This window comes from Microtus pennsylvanicus, chromosome 1 (genome assembly GCF_037038515.1).
Source record: "Microtus pennsylvanicus isolate mMicPen1 chromosome 1, mMicPen1.hap1, whole genome shotgun sequence".
NCBI classification, from domain to species: Eukaryota; Metazoa; Chordata; class Mammalia; order Rodentia; family Cricetidae; genus Microtus; species Microtus pennsylvanicus.
Genome location: NC_134579.1, coordinates 109,800,284 through 109,814,473, shown reverse-complemented (window position 1 = coordinate 109,814,473; position 14,190 = coordinate 109,800,284). Strand labels below are relative to the sequence as shown.

Here is a 14,190-nt window from a genome sequence, read left to right as displayed (position 1 = left end):
GCTAGGGTTGAGGCACCTCCAGAGCCGTGTTTATATGGAGACTTGGACACTGAGCACTCTGCCTTGACCTTGCCATCCATTCACTGGCATCTTCGCCCTTTCCCCGGAGCCTGCTTCCCCCGTCCCCTCTTACACTGCAATGTTTCTCCATGGGCATTGCACACAAATGGTGCACAGACCTACACGAAGATAAAACATCCACACATAAAATAAAAATAAATAAATCTTTGGGGACTGGAGAAATGGCTCAGCAGCTAAGAGCACCGTCTGCTCTTCCAGAGGCCTTGAGTTCAATTTCCAACAACCACATGGTGGCTCACAACCATCTGTAATAGGATCTGGCATAAAGTTTATAGGCTGCTCATATATATAAAACAAATACATAGTTTTTCTTTTAAAAGGAAAGGAAAAGGTCTTTGGTGGTGCACACCTTTAATCCCAGGTCTTGGGAGACAGAAGTAGGTAGTTTTGCATAGTGAGTTGCACTGAGGCTGCATAGTGAGACCCTGTCTCAAAAAGGAAACAGGATGCACGATGGAGATGCTAGTTGTACAATCCCCCTAACATTCATTGTCTGGGAACCCTTGACTAACCTGTACTGATATTTGCCTATATCAGACATTTCAGAGAAATAGGATCTTGCTAAGGGCTGCAGAGATGGCTCACCTGTAAAGATCTGTTGCTGCTCTTCCAGAGGACCTAAACTGTTTCCAGCACCCACATCAAATAGCTCACGATTACCTGTAACTCCAAGTCCAAGGAGCCTCTGATGGGACAGCACACACACACACGATTTAAAGATAACCAAATATTTTTCAAGGAAATTTGTTCTAGTTTGATTTCTGTTGTGACTGACCAAAACAAGCTACAAGTAGCAGTAGCAACTAAGATTCCAGACAACCTGAACGGAAGCAAAAGACATAAGAAAAAAAAAGCAGTCTGTGCTCTGATGTATTAATCTCAGGATGACTTTGAGTTTCTTTTTTTTTTTTTTTTGTTTTTTTTTTGAGACAGGATTTCTCTGTGGTTTTGGAGCCTGTCCTGGAACTAGCTCTTGTAGACCAGGCCGGTCTTGAACTCACAGAGATCCACCTGCCTCTGCCTCCCAAGTGCTGGGATTAAAGGCATGCGCCACCACCGCCCGGCCTTTGAGTTTCTTTTAATAGAGGATGTGAGACCATCTGCTTAGAGAAATGAGCTGCTTCAAGTTCTCATTTTATTTGACCGTCTGGGGAGAAATCCCTGCTTCTTCGGTGCCTTTTCTCTTTTGCTTTAAAACCCACAAGATGTCTGCGAACATCAATCATTTGTCATCAGAAGGGGAAAGGGCAAGAGGGAGGACAAGGGTAAGTGAAAGAAGACCAACTTCCGCTTCTGTGCATCATGAGATGTTCCGGATGTTAAGAGTGCAGTGATGCCTACCCGCCCACTGCTTACCATTGCTTTTTATCAGCACGTAGGCCAGGCCAGCCTCAAACGCACAGAGATCCACCTGCCTCTGCCTCCCAGTGCCGGGATCGAAGGTCTTTAATCCCACCACATCGAGTATCACATTTGTTCTGGGATTTTTTTAAATTTTTTATTTGTGTTTGTATGTGTAGGTGCTCTTTCTTGGAGGTCAGAAGAGCATCTTGTCTCTCCTAGACCTGGAGTCAGACAGTTGTTAGCAGCTGGTCTGAACTTAGGATCTGAGTTCTGCTGGGATCCAAACTCAGGTAGTCTGGAAGAGCAGCAAATGTTCCCATTACTGAATCATCTCTCCAGCCCCCAAATTATCACTTTGTAATTTCTTAAATATAATCTTAGTCTTGAGTGGTGTGTTGGCACACACCAGTAAATCTAGCACTTGGAGGGTGGAGGGAGGAAAATCAAAGCCATTGTCGGCTTCAGAGAGGGTTTGAGGTCACGGTAGGATACATTAGATGTTGTCTCCAACTTTTTAAAATCTTATTTCTATATTGGAACAAAAAAAAACCCAGGTAATTTGCAGCTAAAATGTGTGCCTATTTGGGGTTAGAATGATAGGAAAGGTTAATGGGGACAAAGACAATGAATGAGACTTGAAGCAGTCATAAAAATGACTCAGCCCAGGGCTAGCAGATGATTCACTGGGTAAAGCACTTGCCACCAAGCCTGCCCACCTGACCTGGAATCCTGGGATCCACATGGAGGAGGGTGAGAACTGGCTCCCACAAGCAGTCCTCTGACTGGCATATTCGAACTGTGGCACATGCATGCCCACACACACAATAAACACACAAATGAATGAATGATTGATTGAAATAAAAAAAAACTGAGCCTACAACAATAAACAGATTTGTAACCCAGGTGAAAGGGGGGCAGTTGTTCAATTAATTCTATTGGGAAAAACTACTGAATATTGGAAAAGCGGTTTCACATTCTGTGCTGACTAAATTCCAGGTAGAAGACATATTAAAACGAAAGGACCAAAAATACATTTAAAAATTAAAAGAAGTTGGAAATATTGTCTCAGGGAGAGAATTATTACTATTATTATTATTATTATTATGTTTTTCAAGACAGGGTTTCGCAGTGTATCTCTGGCTGTTCTGAAACTCACTCTGTAGACCAGGCTGGCCTTGAACTCATAGAGATCTGCCTGCCTCTGCCTCCCTGAGTACTGGGATTAAAGGTGCGCACCACCACTGCCTGGCTGAGAGGATTATTTTTTAAGGTGATGCTGGCAGAAGTCACATTGCACAATTTTTTCTAAGGAGGCGGTGCTGGCTGGGCAGTAGAGGCACCACTGCCTTTAAAAGGCAGGCGGATCTCTGTGAGTTCAAGGCCAGCCTGGTCTACAGAGCTAGTTCCAGGACAGCCAGGGCTACACAGAGAAACCCTGTCTCAACTCCACCCATCCCCCCAAAAGAGGGTACTTTTCGTAATTTCACCTGGAAAATCCGTGGTGCTGGTGGTGCTTTGGCAGCTGGTGTGTTGAGTGGACAGGCTTGAGGATGGAGCCCTGCTGGGGAGAACTGGAGCTAGGCACTCTCTGCCCAATTGCAGGTTGTGAACTGCAGGCTTTGGTGGGAGATTTGGCTCTAAACCACTGGTTATGATGTTGCTAAAAGAAATCTCAAAAGCTTGGAGACAGCCACGAGGTACTGATACATTGAATGCCAGCCATGTAGATGCTGGGGTACTCTGTAGTTGAATGATCTTGCAGACGTGAGATTGGTATGTGGAAGCGTTCTCTACATATGTTTTTTTTTTTTTTTTTTTTTTTTTGGTTTTTCGAGACAGGGTTTCTCTGTGGCTTTGGAGCCTGTCCTGGAACTAGCTCTGTAGACCAGGCTGGTCTCGAACTCACAGAAATCCGCCTGCCTCTGCCTCCCGAGTGCTGGGATTAAAGGCGTGCGCCACCATCGCCCGGCTCTACATACGTTTTTATGTTCCTATCACTATGTAATAGATCGAGAAACCTAAGTTGCTCATAAAAAGAAATGGAATTGACGAACACATAGCTCTGCAGGCTAGAAGTCTGAGTATTGCCATGACAGGCCCAGAACCTAAAATTTGTGAAGTGGCAGATAGCTCACCTAGAGCTCAGGGTGCAGTGTAGTTCCTTGAGGTCATGGGCTGAAGTTCCCCCTTCCTTCCCACCCTTCATCTAGAAGTTGTGCCCCACCCCCACCCAGTCCTAGGACCTGCTGGAGTTGCCCATCAAGTCAGGAATGCTCACTCCTTTTAAAGGGACAGGCACGAGTTGAGGCTCACTCTGTATACAGACAAAAAGGCCCAAAATAAAATGTCAATTACCGCAGTGTTTATTTAGCAAATAGTCTCTAAAGGCTCGAAGCCCGACATGTGTGACACGTTTATTCAAACAATTAGAATCTGAGTCCTAATAGCCCTTTGGTCCCAACCCAGAGGGAATGTCCTATCGATGGGAACATGGGACCTTATAAAATTTACTATCCCAAGATAGTGAGCTGCACTCTTAAACTCTGTCCAAACACAACCCCACACAAATGCCCATGAGACAAAGTGAGCTTTCCTCCCCCCACTGCTACAGAGGGGCTCCATTCTCTTTCAGAAGACTCTCTCTCTTTCTCTTCTCCCCCACCCCCAGCTCAGAATTGCCCACTGTTTCAGTCCACCTTGTCTAATTTGTATTATAACTTTAAAGATTTATTTTTAATTGTGTGTATATGTCTGTGTGGGGTTATGTACACGTGAATGTAGTTGCCCGTGGAGGCCACAGGCGTTGCATTTCTTAGAGCTGAAGTTGCTACTGGTTGTGAGCCGCCAGCATGGATGCTGGGAAGAGAACTCGCGTCTTCTGCAGAAGCAGCAGGTGCTCTTTCCTGCTGAGCTACCTTTCTAGCCTCTTATCACAACTTTTTTTTATACTAATTCTAGTCTGATAAATACTTTCCTTCCGGCCTTTGGCTTATTGGTCCCACCAGGACATTGTTTTCTTGTTTTAAGGAGAAGAAGCAATATAGCTACAATTCCTCCACTTGGTAATTCATGGCACAGGACGTGCCTGAGCCACCAGCAGAAGGCATGTGTCTATTGGGACCTGCTGTATAATTTTGCCTACCAAATTTATTATTTTAAAATTTTAATTTCATTATTTTTGCTGTTATTATTAGTGTATGTGTGTCTAAATTTGTACACATAAGTGCAAGTGCCTGCAGAGACCAGAGGTATCAGATCCCCTGCAGCTGGAGTTATAGGTAGTTGTGAGCCACCTGACATGGTTGCTGGGAATGAACTCAGATCCTCTGGAAGAAGAGTATATGTACTCTTAACTACCGAGACAGCTCCTCGGGCCTAAATTAAAAAAAAAAAAAAGCTTTTAAAAATTGTACTTAATTTTGTGCCTGTGTGTGCATGTGGGCAGGTGCCCCTGGAGAGCAAAGGTATCACATCCCCTTAAGCTGGGTTTACAGGAAGCTGTGAGCCACCTAGTATGAGTGCCTGGACCTAAACTTGGCTCCTCTGCAAGAGCAGCTAGTACTCAGAACCTCTGAGTCATCTCTCCAGCTTCTAGGACGTGTACAAGGAGGTCAGAAGACAATTCCTACAAATCAATCCTCTTTACCATGTGGGTACTGGGGATTGAATTCAGCTTGGTAGCCAGTGGTTTTACCCATTGAGACATTCCATCAGCTTACCTACCATGGTTACTAAATTAAAAACAGAACACATTAGACATAAAAACATCTATGGTTCCTCCTTCTGTTGTAGCAAGAGCAAAGCAGAACAAATGTCAACAACAAAAATGTTCTGTCCTAAAAAAAAAAAAAAAAATGTTCTGTCCTTGGGGCTGGGGAAGCTGCTCAGTGGGTAGCATGCTTGCCTAGCCTGCTCAAAGTCCCAGGTTCCAGGTTCCATCCACAATACCGTAGAAAATCAGACTTGTGGGGCATTTTCTTTTCTTTTTCTTTTTTGCTTTTTCAAGACAAACCTATTTTGGCTTTGGAGCCTGTCCTGGAACTCTCTCTGTAAACCAGGCTGGGCTCAAACTCACGGAGATCTGCCTGCCTCTGCCTCCCGAGTGCTGGGATTAAAGGCATGTGTCACCCCCTACCCTCCACACACCCCCAGCTGTGGGGCATTTTCTTAATTAGTGATTGATGTTGGAGATTCCAGCCCATTGTGGGCGGTACTACTCTGGAGCAAGTGGTCCTACATTCTATAAGAAAACAGGCTGAGAAACGCTATGGGGAATAACCCAATAAACAGCCTCTCTCCCCTCCATGGCCTCTGCATCCGTCCCTACCTCCAGGTTCCTGCTTAGTTTGAGTTCTTATCGTGGCTTCCTTCAGTGACGGACTACAGTGTGGAAGTGTGAGCCAAATAAACCTTGGCCTACCTAGCTTCTCTTTCGGTCATGGTGTTTCACCACAGCAATAGAAACATGAACTCAGACATTTGCTTTCTATTGCTGTTTTAAAACACGGACTAAAACCAATTGAGGGAAGAAAGGGTTTATTTGGCTTACTCTTCCATGCCATAGCCCATCCTGTAGGGAAGTCGGGGCAGGAGCCTGGAGGCAGAACCTGAAGCAGAGGCCATGGAGAAAACATGGCTTGCTCCAGCTGCTTTCTTCCCCCAGCCCAGGGGTTACACCGCCTACAGTGGGCTGGACCTCCGCACATCACTCACCCATCAAGAAATGCCCTGCAGACTTGCCTACAGTCCAGTCTGATGGAGGCATTTTCTCAGATGAGGTTCCTCTTCCTAGATGACCCTAGCTTGTGTCAAACTGACAGAAAAACTAAACAGTATAGTGAGGTTGATGTCAGCCTGGGTTACACAAACCCCTCTCTACAAAATACACATTTTTATAATGAAGCCAAAGACAGAGTATATAAGCGCAACTGACGTAATGGGAGGCTCCAGCCTTCCTGATTCTCAGATTCCCATGTTGAGGGTACAAACAGTAGAACCTACACTGAGATCTGTAGTGGGATGGACGGAGCATAGCTCAGTACCTATAACGACGTTCACACCTGTGAACAGGGAGATTACTGTGAACTCATTCTCAGATTTGGAAAACTCTAAAACATGAACAGAGTTCTGGTTAGTCACTGTTCTAGTCACTGCGATAAAAAAAAAATGGCTAAAACAAGCAACGTGAGGAAAGGAAGAAGCTATCCTGACCAGGAAGGTGTGGCAGTGGGAACCCGCTGACACATGGACAGGTCAGGGAGTACAGACTGACAGGAAACAGGATCCAGCTATAAACCTCAAGGCCCGCCCACCTTCTCACCCTCAGCAGCCCACTTCCTCCACTGAGGCTCCATTTCCTAAATGTTCCATAATTGTACAAAACAGCAAGAGCACCACCAGCCGAGGACTGCGCACTCACGACAGCCAGCCTGTGCAGGACCTTTCACATCAGAACAGCACGTGGTTTTCTCAGGACCACGGGATTCTGTGTGATTTTGACCCTTCTTTCATATGTGTTCGAAATGTGCCCCCTCTCTCCCCTTTCTCTGTAGCATGAATAATGAAAAGCCAGAGATAGATATTGGGGTTCAACCTGAATAACAGAAAAACAAAGCAGCCAAGCCACTAGAGAAGTCTTAACCTCTACCAAGGCTGGGCGACTGCAAACTAAACAGACTAAGCCTCTCTCTCCTCTCGTTTTATATTCCCTCTAGTGCTGAGATTAAGGGCCTGTGACTCTGTAGGACTGGGATTAAAGGTGTGAGCCACCACCCACCCCCACCGGGGTTTGTTTCTGCAGTGACCAAGTGTAGCTCAAGGTGGCCTTGAACTCACAGAGTTCCGATTGACTCTGTCTCCCAAATCCTGGGATTAAAGGTGTGTGTCACCTCTCTCTGACCTGTAGTGGCTTTAGTTTTGTCTCTGGTCTTCAGGAAAGATTTATTTATCAAAATATAAATAATATATCACTACACTTCCCCTCCCTTATCTTTCCTCTGTTTCTCTCTCCCCTTCCTTTTCCGTCATGCACTACTGCACGCTCGCGCACACAGGCACACAGCAACCCTCAGCCTGCAGCGTCATGGAGAAGTACAGGGACACAAAGCCTCAACTCTCTGACAGCAACAGAGACGTGGCTGCCTGGCCTATTATGAGCATAAAAGAAAAAGACTTCAAGTGTTGATTTTGACAACAGAGCCATTTCCTTTTTTTTTTTTTTTGGTTTTTTCGAGACAGGGTTTCTCTGTAGCTTTGGAGCCTGTCCTGGAACTAGCTCTTGTAGACCAGGCTGGTCTCGAACTCACAGAGATCCGCCTGCCTCTGCCTCACAAGTGCTGGGATTAAAGATGTGCGCCACCACCGCCTGGCTAACAGAGCTATTTCTAAAGGCAGCAGGCCCTTGGAGCTCTCCTTAGAACATTCTAACTTTACAGAGTAGGTGATAAAAATTTTTGTTCTCTCTGGTGCTAGGAACTTGAAAACAATTTGAGCAAACACTATGATCAAAGAAAAAAGAACCAGATTTTCCTTTGCATATATTTTAAGGCCCTTATGTTAGAAGCAGCTGGAGCAATCTCAGCAGTCTCCCTCCTCCCTAGTAATCATTTCTACATTTCCACGATAACGCATTTGCCCATGTGTCCTCTTCAATTACCTACTTGAGACCATCGCAAAAGACTCCATGAAAAATGAGCTAGTTGGCCATGATACTGTTTCTAGTTTTTCTCATTTTACAAAGGAATAAATTGAAGCAGTGGACTTGTCAAAGTTATGGGTCCTAAAAGATATATCAGCTTCTCCCACCTGATGGGGCACTCATATTCTAGAAATATCCAGTGTGAGCGTCAGCCTAGCCAAATTTCCCATCAAACATCAGGGCACAAGGGCTGGAGAGATGGCTCAGCAGTTAGGAGCACCAGCCGCTCGTGGAGAGGACCAGAGTTTGATCCCCAGCACGCCTACCCCTCACAGTCGATATTCAATGAACACTTCATTCTGATGAAGCATTGAATGCGCACTACCATGTCCCAATTTTTTAAAAAGATTTTGTATATTCTAAGTATATGAGTGTTTTGCTTGCGTGTATGTCTGTGTGCCGTGTGTAGGTAGTATCCCCTGGAGCTGGAGTTACAGGCGATCGTGAGGGGCAGGAGTGCTGGGGCCATGGTAGCGCGCATTCAATGTTTCATCAGAATGAAGGGTTTATTGAATATCGCCTAGGATGTTCATGTTGCTGCCCCAGCACACAGAGGTTGGGAGGAGAGTGGCAACCGCTCAGTCTTGGTGCATTTGAGACAAGGACTGATTCCTCCATATTATGGTTAGAAAGCAGAGTAGGGCCATGGAGGGGGAGAGGGGACAATACACTCAAGAGTGAGAAAAACGGGAATATTTTCCATATGTAGGGTGTCTTGCAAATGCAGTCATTTCTAAAACTGGGGATTTATTTATTTATTTATTTATTTATTTATTTATTTATAGGTGGTTGTGAGCCACCATGTGGTTGCTAAGAATTGACCTCAGGACCTCTGGGAGAGTAGTCAGTGCTCTTAACTGCTGAGCCATCTGTCCAGCCCTAAAACTGGGGTTTTGTCAGGTTTGTGTGGTGTTGTGGTTTGTTAGAATGTCCCCCACTGGCTCAAATATTTGAACATTCGGTTCCCATTAGGTGATGCCCTTTTTGGGAAGGTTATGGAACCTTGGGGGGGGGGCGTTTACACCCTTGATAGAAGATACATGTCCTGGGGGTTCATAATCTCACCCCACATCTAGTTTTCTCTTTCTGCCTCATTCTTGTTAAAGATGTGAGCTCTCGCAGCTTCCTGTTCCTGTTACCATGAGTATCACCTGTCGCCGAGCTCCCCAACCATGATGGCCTTTATCCCTCTGGGACCATAAGTCATAATAAACTCTTCCACCCCATAATTGTTTTGTCAGTGTTTTATCACAGCCACGAAAACTAGTTAATACTTATGGCGACCCTTTCCTCACTCTAAGAAACAATATGCTCACGTCCTAAACCCTAGAAACTGAATCTATGCCAAAACACCAGAGTCTGGATAATTTATTCAGACACAACAGAAAATTCACAGCCATAGAGGCAACACGTTGGAGATGAAGGGACCAGCAGATTTGTTGTTTAATGAGGGTTGTTGTCGGCTTGTGTCTTATTTTTTTCCCCTCAAGACCTCCCCTACCCACTGGTGCAGAGCCTCTCTCCTGCACTTGTTCAGAGAGCCCATGCTGTACCCCAGTCTCACCACAGATTTTGCAGGGGACATGCACAGTGCTATTTGGAAAGAAGCTCTTTGCTGTAGCTAAGACAAGCATTTTGACAAGAGGCCATCTATGGAGGGGGGACCAAAGGACAGCCAGCAGAGACAGCGGTCCCACACCAGGTGCAGCCTGGGGAGGTGCAACTCCAGAAGAGGGAATGTTGACAGCCACCAGCAGCAAGGAACCAATATAGGGATGCCCAGAGCAGTGGGTTCTCAACCTGTGAGATGCGACCCCCACAGGGGTTGCATATGGGATCTTTACATTACAACTCATAACAGTAGCAAAATTACAGTTATAAAGTAGCAACAAAATAATTTTATGGTTGGGGGTCACCACAACATGAACTGTATTAAAGGGTCACAGCATCAGGAAGGTTGAGAACCACTGTGCTACATTGTCCAGATGGGACAATGCCCAGATAACACTCTCCCTCTGAAGTTCATTCTCTAGAAGGCTTCTCTTTTGCTGAAAGGCTCCAAGGCAAGCAGATGGGTAGAAAAGGGCTCAGACTTTAGGTTTGTTTGTGCTAGGATTAAAGGCGTGTATCATTATACCCAGCTTCAACCACCTTTTAAAAACACAGCTTTAAAGCAGGCGGTGGTGGTGCTTGCTTTTAATCCCAGAACTCGGGAGGTAGAGGCAGGCGTATCTCTGTGAGTTTGAGGCCAGCCTGGTCTACAGAGCTAGTTCCAGGGCAGACTCCAAAGCTACATGTAGAAATCCTGTCTCAAACAAACAAACTAACAAAAACATCCAAACAAAAAACTAGAAAGAAATGCCGTATTCTGAGGGCATAATTTTCCCCCTTCCTCCTGCTGCCTGGAATATGAATGTGATGATTGATGTCCAGATTCAAAGATAAAGTCTGGGAGTCTATGAATCTAAACACACACACACACACACACACACACACACACACACACACACACACACACACCAAAACAAATTTTTAAAAAGGAAAGTTAAAAAAGAAAGAAAAATCAAGTCCCAGAAGCCTTTAATGAGGAGAGGGAAGAAACAGGTAACTTCATAAAAAATAAATACAAAAACCTTCCCTTGCTCCCTCCCTGTGGAAAGGCAGGACAATTGGTCCCAATGTTCCCCTGCAGGGCAGGCTTTGTCCAATGGCAAACCAGAGGTCAGCGTGTTGCAGAGCTGGACCAGGAGGATTCCACACTAACGCCTAGGCACCTACCCTTTCCCTTTTGAAGCTATTAGGGGGTTTTGGATGGGAAGAAACTGATTTCAGTGGTTATTGAGTTTAAAATAGTGGTTCTATAATATTGCTCAGCTTTAAATACTGCACACATCTTTGTGAAACACCATGAATTCACCCAAAAGTTATGTTGTCAAAGGGCTCTGTCTCATCTCTGCCTCCTGCTCTGGTCAACTTAGTGCAAGAGACTCTCAGCTGAGCTCCCCACATCCTAGCTTCACACCATGACCCCCTAAAAGCTGCCTTTCTGGTCCTGGGGTTGTGGCTCAGTGTGCAGAATAACAGACTAGCAAACAAGAAATCCTGGACTACCGGAGGTTGCCTTTCCCTTCCGTTCCTCAGAATCTTGCGGCAGCAATCCTCTTGCCTCAGTCTCGGTATTGCTGGAACTGCAAACTGCACCCCTGACACCTGGCTCCATACTGTCTTCTACTCTCTTCTTCTGGAAGTTCACTGAACTTAGTTCAGGGATGCCAGGGTCTAAAATAGGATGAACTGCCTGGCCTAGGGCTTCAGAGTCCAGGGTCCCCTCAAAGAGTGAGTCTCGAACCTCATCTCCGCATTTGGGCTTGCACCCCACATCTCACCTGGTCCTGGTGTGGTGGGGAGGGCAGTCTCCGTCTCCTAGCCACCATGTTGCATGTGGGGACCCACTCATGGACACCATGGGGGGAGACACAGGCTACCTGTGTGTGGGTTCCCGGAACAGTGGAACAGTGGACACCCCTCACCTTCCTTAGCTCGTGGATGCCTGACACCTGTGCTCGTGACCCTTCCCCACCCGCTAGTCTCCTCAGGTCCCCTCAGGTCCCCAGCCCTCCCTTCTCCCTCCACTCCTCCCTTCCCTTCTTGACCCCTCCCTCTCCCCTCTCCTCTCCTCCCCTCCCTATCTTTCCCCTTTTCCTTCCCCCTTTCCCTTTCTCCTTTCTGCTCCTGAACCTGCCGCTCCGCCTGGGAGCGGCGGGCGGGACCGAGTCCACCCGGACCCGCTGAGGCCCGGGGCCTGGTGGCTCAGTCCTTGGCGGTAGCGACATGCGGCTCCTGTTCCTGGCGGTGCTGCGGCCACACACCGGCAACGCGATCACCGCCGAGCGCCTGCGGTATGTTGCGGGGCCTGAGCATCCCTCGCCTGGGGATACCGGGCTGGGCCGGGCGCCGGAGCTGCGCGTGCACAAACGGCTGGGCCATGGGCGCAGGTGCCGCGCGGGGGCTGCAGCTTTTAACCCAGCTGCCGCTACCCTGTCTGTCTGGCTATTGTGAGTGCCCTAGGGTGCGGAAAAGGGGCGGCCTGGGCCAGCGCTGGCAGGGTTGGGGGAAGACTCAAAGGTTCCGCAAAGGCCTCGGTGCAGAAATGGGGTTTGGGCAGACTGGCCTGGGATGCGAAGGGGGCACCACGTGGCTGGAGAAAAGCAGAGTCCCAGGGAAAGGTAGACCTACATGGCTGGAGAAAGGCCCCGAGACCTGGTGGATGGTCCAGCACGTGCAGGAATCCAGGGTCCTTATTCTGTTGCAGCTGTTCCCCGCCCGCACCTCCCATTTGGTTCTCTTCCAAATGCTCAGCTTATCTTGTTAGGTCCTTTGCTTTGTTTGTTTACCTGGGATGGAAGCCGGAGCCAGGACAAGGCAGGGAAGGAGGGTCCATTCTCTGGCCATCCGATTGCCTGGATCAAACAGGGCTGGTCAGTATCAGTGGGAGATAGATGCTTACATGCTCACTCGGCCTAGAAGTTAGCTTGCTCCCCTGTCCTCTATCTCCATCTCCCTCTCGCCCTTCACCTGCTTCGTGGAATTTCCCAATGGCTTCCCCCTCTGTGGGTCTTTTTCGTCATCATGGGACAGAGCTGTTGAGGCTACTCCAGCCCTCACAGACCACTTTCAGCTAGAAAATGTTACAGTTCCTCTCAAGATCGCAGTGAACAACCAGTGGAGGGTGGATGCTTTCCTGAAGTTTCCTGGAGAAGAGACAGGGTTTGGATTGTGTGCGTCTCCCCTCCATCTAGTTCAGTCACTCATTGGGCTCTCTGTGGGCGGGTTTTAGACAGAGCTCTTTGCAGTGGAAGAGACACAAGATGAACAAACAGAGAAGTCAATCATTCCAGAGGGTGATTGGTGGCTATCAGGCAACTAAAATCAGACTGGGAGTGTGGCCAAGTTGGTAGAATGTTTGCCAAGCAAGCATACTTGAATCTCTCTGGGTTCTATTTTCAGCACCGTATAAACCAGGTATTGTGGTACATGCCTATAATCCCAGCACTTGGGAGGTGAAGGCAGGAGGATCAGAAAGTAAAGGCCATCTTCTGCCACTACCAAGTTCCAGGTCAGACAGCTACTTAAGATCCTATTTCAAAAACAAAATAGTATGACCTTTGTGTTGGAGGGGGTCCTTCATGCAGTAGGGTCCAGGCTATGCTCTTTGTAGAAGGAGCATGCAATCTAAGACCAGAGGGGAGGCATTCACCCAGATCTGGGAAGCTAGGTCTCGAAGGACTAAGAATAACACAGGTCCTGAGGTTAGTGCAAATTTGAGCTGTTCAAGATATAGAAAGTTGGTAAAAGCCATCCAGCTGCCTTGTGCACATGGTGGGAAGAACAGATTGTGTTTAAGATTAGCATTTAAACATTAGGCACATGTTAGCTAACATTTGACTCTGTGGGTGGGAAAAGGTCCAAGGTTCTCCGGAGTGAACTGATATCGATAAATACATTATTATGTACAAGGAGGCTGTCACAAAGCAGAATTGCTCGTTAACCCAGAAGTGTGTGTGCCCTTTCTACAGGGCACGGGCATAGAGAATGTGTGCCCTTCCTAAGGGGATTCCTAAATGATTTGGGGGAGGCCTTGGTGGGCTTAGAGAAGCTCACATTGCCCTGGGATGAAGGTGTAGACTCACAGAACAGGGAATGGCTGTAAATGATTCCTAGTGACATTGGACGGTACCAAAGTCAGGCACTATGGGATATGACAAAGGCCTATTCATCCATCACGCTGTTATGAGACTTGAGGATCACAGTGTGAGCCCTCAATAAGCAACAACATTTCCTAAATAAGCCATTTAAAAGAGACATAGAAACTTTAACATGTTACATACTCACACACACATGGATATAATTTTGTTTCGTTTGATTTTAAGACAGGGTTTCTCTGTGTTGCCCTGGCAGTCCTGGAACTTGCTTTGTAGACCAGGCTGGTCTCAAACTCAAAGATCCACCTGCGTCTACCTCCTAAGTGCTGGGATTAAAGGTGTGTGCCTCTATACCTGGCTAAAAAA

General features: G+C 47.0%; 1 protein-coding gene across 2 annotated transcripts in view; it reads left to right on the top strand.

The window, feature by feature from the left end:
- Nucleotides 1-11,639: 11,639 nt before the first annotated feature.
- The window catches only part of Glt1d1 (glycosyltransferase 1 domain containing 1), a 65,788-nt gene continuing 63,237 nt past the window's right edge, over nucleotides 11,640-14,190 (top strand). Inside the window, exon 1 of one of the 2 annotated variants that reach the window (XM_075978072.1) lies at nucleotides 11,640-12,021. In XM_075978072.1, coding sequence (XP_075834187.1) covers nucleotides 11,954-12,021 — 68 coding nt within the window. In that variant the 5' untranslated portion in view covers nucleotides 11,640-11,953. Of the gene's footprint in view, nucleotides 12,022-12,520; nucleotides 12,601-14,190 lie in introns of those variants that run through there. The other variant, XM_075978082.1, reaches the window with a different exon arrangement.